Source organism: Anopheles arabiensis, chromosome 2 (assembly GCF_016920715.1).
Source record: "Anopheles arabiensis isolate DONGOLA chromosome 2, AaraD3, whole genome shotgun sequence".
In the NCBI taxonomy this organism is placed as follows: domain Eukaryota; kingdom Metazoa; phylum Arthropoda; class Insecta; order Diptera; family Culicidae; genus Anopheles; species Anopheles arabiensis.
Window position 1 is genome coordinate 104,557,242 of NC_053517.1, and position 8,220 is coordinate 104,565,461.

The window sequence follows — 8,220 nt, forward strand, 5'->3', positions numbered from 1 at the left end:
AGATCAATTGATATTGATGCCTTAGTCTTAAATAACAAGTTTTGAAAAGTGCTTAAGAAAAAATTTACAGATTGATTAAAGCCTGCCATCAAAACTCCAATTTTAGTTTGAACAGACAGTCTTATAAGCGACTTCAGAACGTTCTAAAGGTTTAACAACTTTAAATACTGTTAAGCATCTTCAAAACACATGTTAAAACTATGTGGCTCAGTATACTCATAGTAAAGAATGCTTTAAGACATGTTTAAGTGTAAAAAGTATGGGATATGTTTCTTGGGCTCAGTCATGAACTGGAAGGTGGCTGCCTTAGGTTTACCGCCTAACAGAAGAAGTTCAGTTTCCTGGAAATTTGGTCAAGTCAGGCTTACAATGTATGTAGAATTAAAATGGAAAAAATTGACCTATAACCGATTATAACACGTTTTATTTTGCTTTAGGCAAAGAGTCAAAGACACAAACTTTTCCTTCAAAAATTTCAAGCGTTAACCATGCAAATTCCATGTGAATAATACTTTAAACCTACCCACCTACAAGTCAGATTCCCCCAAAAAAGTATCAAGCCCACATGGCATGGCATTTAAATCAAGCAGCTCTTGTTTACTGCTACTGTCTGTCATCGTTCGCTTCCGTGTGCTCGCTTGCAGGTGCTCGCTGCAGCGCATCCACCGCAAGCAAACAAAACAAAACCAAAACGAATGTCAATCCACACTAGATTAAACGGAGCGGAAAAATCCCGCGTGCTTGTTTGCAGCCATCGTTTCAATCCTGTCAAGCGATCAGAAAACTGAAAAAAACAACCTGAAAGCCTATTTCGGGTGGGTACGATTGTATTCCCACTATCCCACGATTGTGTGGTTTTCATCAACGAAAGCGAGAGAAAGAGAAACATTTCCAATCGTTCTGACGTACCATTCTGTCGCATTGGGTTCGCTTCCTTTGCCATTTCCATGATGGCAATAAATCACGCACGCCCTCTTGGACCCAGGGGCTCACTGTCACTGTCAAATTGTTTGACAATTTCTACAAAACCATCATCATCATTGTTGTGTACGACCTGACCGGGACGTTTCATATGACTGGCACTGCCCTTACTGCTGCTGCTGCTGCTGCTGCTAGTTGAGTGAGCACTCTCCATCAAACGTCAGACATTGTGTGTTGCTGCTGTTGGTGTCGTTTGCCTTGCTTGCGGTGTAGCGTCAAACTATTTCAAGTGCCTTGCCTGACTGCATGCCTGCCTGTTAGTAACCACCACCACTGACTCTAGTGGGTACTAGAATCGTAATCTATCTGCATTGTTGTCCGTAAACTGGATGGCCGGTTCCGCAGCTGCATTGGACTGTTGGGCTCAAAAATCTCTCTGTTTGTGTGTACGTTTTAACCCGCGTCACTAATCGGTTTTTCGGTCTTGTTTTCTCTCTCTCTCTCTTCCTGCCAGGTGAAAAGCCAGCCGCAATGCAACATCCCAACAAAAACCCGACAGCAACATCCGGTGCGCGGGCGGGCACGCTCCCCCCGCTGACCGCATATCGGTGCGGTTGGGTCCGGCCGGTTCGCTCCTGGTGTCCCCTGCTCGCGGTTAGCCTGCTGCCTGCCACGGTCAGTCTCGTGGCGACGATGCTGCTGACGATGGTGGGCCGATTAGCGCGGGGCACGGGCCAGCGGCCGGGTGCAGCCGGGCCCACACCCAAACCATCCGACGACGACGGCCGACGGCCATCCGAGCCTTACCTTCCCGTCGCATCCCGGCGCCGGCAGTGCCACCGCACCGCGCTGCTCACGCTCTGTATACTAACCGCACTTCTGCTCTCCGTTAAGACTATCTTCAGCAAAAGTATTAAACTGTTCGATGTAGTTTAAAAGCAAACCGCTCCCCGTTCCCGTCTCGTCGGCAAATTTGGGACGTTCCCGCTTCCCGGGTGTGGTGAGTGTGGAAAAGCGAACGCCCCAACGACGGGGGGAAAAACACATACGTATAAATATTTTGTACAGGTTTTCTAGCATTAAAATGTTTAGGGTTAATCTTTACGGGCAATTGAGAGGACAATGTGTGTGTTGGTTGTTTGGCCAAACAGAACAGAAAGTACAACACAGCTGAACGCACAGAGAGAGAGAGAGAGAGAGAGGGCAAGATAGAATGAGGCGCTAGGTACAAAATGGGGACAGTTTTAGAGGAATTGTTTGCAAAGCAAATAAGACCCACAGTCGGGAGGGCCCGACCGGACCGGACAACCGTACCTTGGGTGGACTTTGACTAGGAAGACTGCAAGGGTTGCAGTTGCAGCTCGTATGCAATGGTTCTTAAGCTTAAATTGTTATCTTTTGGATTCCGGTATGTTCCGGGGTTGCAGTGTTCGTGTTGTATCTGCACCGGTAAACTGTCATGACCCTGCCCATTCGGTTTACGCAGTGGTTTTAAGTAAGCAATCTTCCGGTCACTGCAACGCCGGCACAAGCACTAGGATCGTCTCCGGTCAGAATCTCTGTATAAAATCAATTCACACTTCCCTTGAACGCACCGTACCCGGTTGGATCATTAGTTAGACAAACACCCGATACCGATTTCCGATTCAAAATCAATCACTACTGAGGGCAGTGATTGTTCTTGTTCCTTCTTGCTGCAGATAATCCAGCCACAATCGCAATGTACCGGCGATTGTGGTGATGGCGAACGGATTGGGATGTAACAGAACTGGTCGAACTTTTGCCCGCAGACGAAACGCCCTCGTGAGAGCAATCCAAGTCTTTGAGCAGCACAGATTTAAGGGGGTGCAAAACTTCACCATCATCATGATCATCATCATCATTCCCATCTCCGATTGCTGGTGGATAAAAGTATTTACGATGAAATATTGATTAAACAAACGAAATTTCGTTCCATTTCACGTTCGGGAAGGACGAAGAGGGGAGATTGTAGGACCCTTCCAATCACTTCGGCGGTTGGAAAGATTTCATTTTACATCTCGTACTGGTTAACCAAAAACGTACCGAGATGGGTTTTCTGTGTGTGCATCTGTGTGCGCTGCTTTTTATTCCCTTTTCGCTTTTCGCTGCTGTTGTACTTGAGAGTTGTTGAGCAGCATTTGAAAGGAGAGATGAAGAACTTTCCCCGTAGCAAAACTTGTGGCAGATTGTGGAGTGTTTTCTTGTTTTTTTCTGATTTTTGTAATCCGATCTGAGTTTCGATTCCAACCATCTCTACTGTTACAGACAGGCTCAAGGAGCTGTTGCGATGGAATCATTAAGCAGCAGTTGAAATTGGTGGGAAAGAATGTGATTTTTCCCCCTTTCAAGATGATGACGGTAAGCATGGTGATTTTCCATCGCTTAACTCAATTGTGAGGCAACATTTTTTGCTTGAATTTTTTTCTCATAAAACATATTCCATTTGAAATGAAATGAAGTGTGAGCTTCTATTGTTCAAAAGCAGGGTGTAATCTTTTGCTGAATTTCCATTTGTAAAAGATGGCGCCTGCTTTCACAACCATCTCATCCGTGCGATGGATGACTAATGGGGGAAAAAGCTATAAACCACGAAAGGATTGAAAGGAAGTTCGAAGAAATAAAAGGAAAGTAATATAAAACTTTCCGATCGGTTCTCTATCGCTCCTCTAACCAGGGATGAATTGAGCGAATATTTGATGATCATGCACTGGATATTTCTTTCCACCACCCCACACCCATTGCTACCCGTTGGCACTATAATGAGCCAGCGTTGAGGACGTTTGCAACTAATCATGAATAAAGTACATTTATCTGCGCCAACCCTCCTGGCCACGGCCCAATTGCCGGCAATCGGAAGCTCATCGGGATCCGGGTCCATGCAATTGAAGAAGAAACACCAGGAGGAAAAAGTTTCCCTTCTCCAGCTCCAACGTTCCAACGTGAGCTGAGCTTTTCATTTCCCGCGTTGCGGCTCGAGGGGGGAATTTTCGCACTGCGCCACCCGGGCGCTGAATCATTGATGGTATTTGCATAAGCGATTAAAAATGCAAATTATAGTTATTTTATCTCGAACTATCGTGGCCGCTGCTTAACCACGGGCCACGGGCCGCGAATGAAGTGGCAAATCTCGAGTCGAGATCAGCCGGTGGATTCATGGTTCGGTGCATTGCAATTGCAAACTCAACCGGAGCACTTTATCTGGCACGTGCACGAGCATGAGCGGGCACAGGTGCTGTGCGCTGAAGGTTAGAGCGAGAGGAAGAAGGTGAGAGAGAGAGAGAGAGAGAGAAAGAGAGAGACAGACACAGTGAAAACTTTCTAATCCTAATGAGGGTTTCGGCATCAGATGGAAAGTGCTGCTGGTGTCATAATGGTAGTGTCACATTGAGTTGCCGCCAGTGATTAGCTTACTTTAATCACTAACGGTCCTGGTTTCATGCTCCACATAATAGGAGAAAAGCTGTGTTGCATTCTAATGTGGAGAGGAAAACAAAGCCAATTCTTCATATGGATCACGTTCATAGCGCTTAGCTTCAGTTTTGGTTTGAAATGCTATTTATTTCAACTTTAATTTAATTTTTTTTTGTACTTTAATGCGTCTACGAGCAATGATTGCATAATATTTGTATACTTTTAGGCGTCACCGTTATGTATATAAGCGAAAGGCGCCTTTTAGTATGCAATTTGCGAAACTTGACTGGTTTTAGTGAAATTAATAATTGTTATAATGTTAATAATTGTAATAATGTTTCATTCAAATTAAAATCATCAAAAGTTTTAAGTTTTATTTCCTTTATCAATTTATTTCTTTTAGCTGTTTTATCTCCTTTTAGTAGATAGCTAATTTATGTAGTCTAATTCTTAATTTTCCTGTTTTCTTATTCTTATTCACTTCTTATATTGATTAATCTATCATTTCTAGTCACATCAACACATACTCATGTCTTCTGTGAAAACAACAGATATTTTTCTGTGAGATGAACATTTCATTTCAACACACTGGCTGTGCCTTTGGGCCACGAGATGTGAGTATGAATATTCCACAAGAACAACACAACACACTCTCCTTACACACAAATACAAACACACACTTATCAGCTGAAGTAACATTTCCCTCGATGAGACCACAAGATTGGATATCGATCAGATCGGTTGCTCTTTCACAACCCGACTACACAACGCAAACCACGGCGACTTCACGGTGATGGTGTACAGCCACGGTACAGCGAAAAACATTTTCCACCCGATCGGATCGTGTGAGCTGTTGTGCTGTTCTGATCGATTGTGCATCTATTTTTCATCAGCCAATTCCCCACTCCCAGCAGTCATCCTGAATCGGGGGTTTTTGGTGCATCCATGTGAGCAGCACATCGGCACGGGTAAGGAGATTTCCCTTAAGAAGAATGTAAAATTTTTCCTCCAACTATGTGAACCAACGAGGAGCAAAAAAAAGAAAAAAAAAAGAAAGTTTGTGAGGACCTCACATGGTGCAGAATGAACGATGATGGTACGACATTGATGCCAACACCGATCGAAAACAAATCGAATGACAATCCTATTTTCTTTTCGAGCGTTGCAAAATATTATCGTAACGTTCCCGGCTTGTGTCCCGGCTCAGGTGCAGTCGCGTGTAGGGAAATACACACACCAGCGACAATGGGAACTGTAAGCTTATTGTGGGTTTCGGTTGATTGTAGCCAATTGAGCGCCCACACGTTATAGCGTGGCCGGGGGAAATAAAACACGCCAACTTCCCCACAAAACAAGGGAAACTATTTCAATCAACAACAATCGGTTGCAGCTGCAGCCGTTGATACCGATGAGCCCGCTCTCGTTCATCGAGTGGGACAGAGTGGGGTGCCATTTTGCTGCGGTGTTGCAAATGTTTGTTGGCGGAATGTGTGATAAAATAACAAACTTCTGAACCTGAAAACGTTTTATTTTTGTTTATAAAGCTAGAGACGAAACAATCTCTAGCAAAACACATTCAGCAAAAGTTAAGAACCGCATACTGAACGAAGGACACCAAAGGTACGATGGTCTGCAGCAAACAAAAAACAAAATCGTCCATTCACAGAGATCGATTGTTGCCGTTCCCATTTAAAAGCAAAACCATAAGCCGACAATGCAACCAACAGCTGAACCAGAAGCAAACAACAACGACAACAAAAAACCCTGAAACAAAGGTTTGTTTTTATCAAACCGCTCGTCTCGTACCCGGGGGGCCCATTCTCGCCGGCTAAATGGACAACAGGCTGGCACATAGTGTAATAAAATTAAACTAGCCAAGCATGTGTGAATACTAAACCGAGCGAGGGGTGGTGCTATTTCAAACTAGCGCCACACCATCACAACAGTCCGCGTGGCCATTTTGTGAAGAGAGAAAAAAAAAACACACACACACACTCACACACACAAACAGCCTGACTGAAAAGCGTGATACATCGCGACATAAACGCGCTTGGCTGTGGTGCACGCTGTTTGCACCGCCAGATAGGCTGGTCGTTAGTTTTAATTGTGCAAAAAGGCGAGAAAATGTGTCGTTTGCTAGCTAGCTGTGGTGCTAGCTTGATTAAAGTGACGTCGGGAAAAAAGGGGAACGAGGTGGGGCAAGAACAAAAATACGACCGGCGCCACTATCGGCGCCACAATGAAGCACAGTAAATAGCAATCAAAATGATATGAAGAAAAAAAGTGCACACACAGAGAAAAAGAAATATAATTTAGTGCGTAAAGAGAAGATAACAAAACGGAACTCTAAGACATAAAGAAGAGATGTGAATTATGGATTAACGAAAATAGTAGTAAACAAAAGCAAAAAAAAGAGGAAAAAATACACAAATCACAAAACCCACAAACAATCTCCATAAGCTCAAAACACACAAACCCAAACAGTTTCGGCACAACTCCACAAACAAAGCGAAACAGATAATAATGAAAAAAAAAACCACAGTTGAAATAAAATAACAATAAAACACAAAACAAAAACAAGACAAAACATGTGAAATGAGTGAACAATTGTATAATAGGAAAAAAAGACAAAAAACAAAACAAAAAAAGAGATAATGAACAAAGCTAAGCCGTTTGTGACAAAACAAAAGAATATGTCGTTTGACGTGTGCATGTTGTGCATGGTGCTGAAAGTGAATCAAAATAAATAAGTAAATACAACAACACAAAAAAGAAAGCAAACTGAAGCAAAAACAACTCCATGCAAAAGCGATAATTCAATTGCACCCGCAGAATGGGAGGGGGGGGAGCGATTAAACCTGCTCCAGAGGAGCTGTAGGAAGCTTTTGCCCGTTCGTGCAAAGGATATTGAGCAGAGGAAGCAGAACAAGAACACACAACAACAACACGAAGAAACAAAGAAACGGCGAGGAAACGGTAGAGGGAAACACAGAAATATACGACGCCGGAAACAATTACGGAGCGAAGGCGATTAAAAATAACTGTTAAAAAGGCTAATTATTTCCATTGAATTACACACCTACTTCCGGTGGTCCGCACGCTCCACCCGGCGGCGGCGGCCGGAGAGAGCATTGCGGTCAATTGCGGCACGAGGGGTTTGAATGAGTGTGTTAGTGTGTATGTGTGAACAAAAGGACGAATGTATGTGTGTGTGTTTGTTAGTGAAAAGAATGCCGCAATAGGAAATGAAGCTCTTCCTATCAAATCACTGTAAAGCAGGAATTGGGAAGGGAAATGATAAACACGTATAAGTGGGAGGTGGGTAAGGTGGGTTTTACCGTCGTTTTGCGCCCCTGCTCGGTTACCGGTTAGCGCGCACAGGGTGTAATAAAAAGTTTTTAATTGTAAGAAAAGAAGAACACAAACACACATACAATGGAGAAGAAATACAGAATACACACACACAGCCACACATTACACACTGTAGGTAGATTTTAGCGTTTCGGAATCGGAAAGTTCGTTCTGCGTTTGGCGTGACGCGTTCGTGTGTGTGTGTGTGTGTTTGTGTACACACAACCCAATACAATGATAGCAATGAGCAGCTAAACAGTCGAACCAAAACATGGCAACACTTGGGAGGATCGCTTTTTTTGTTTCGGAGAAAAACCACACCTAAACCCCCTAAGCAAAGGTGCAAAGGAGGTGTTGAAAAAAGAAAAGGAGGTGGTAGAACAAATTTTAATGCTAGAATTAACTTTTACCTTCTTCGCTTCGTACCCCAGTTTACGTGTGAATGAAATTTCCGCAGCTTTCGGTATAACAAGTGGCACTTTCACCTAGCCCAAAGGGGTTGTTTTGGCCACAGCA

General features: G+C 43.7%; 1 protein-coding gene across 2 annotated transcripts in view; it reads left to right on the plus strand.

Moving 5' to 3' along the window:
- LOC120894532 (Fc receptor-like protein 5) overlaps positions 1-7,796 on the plus strand; it is a 52,656-nt gene extending 44,860 nt beyond the window's left edge. For both annotated transcript variants that reach the window (XM_040297177.1, XM_040297178.1), the window contains exon 7: positions 1,436-7,796. In XM_040297177.1, the coding sequence (XP_040153111.1) occupies positions 1,436-1,857 (422 nt within the window). In that variant the 3' untranslated portion in view covers positions 1,858-7,796. The remainder of the gene's footprint in view (positions 1-1,435) is intronic.
- The last annotated feature ends 424 nt before the right edge of the window (positions 7,797-8,220 follow it).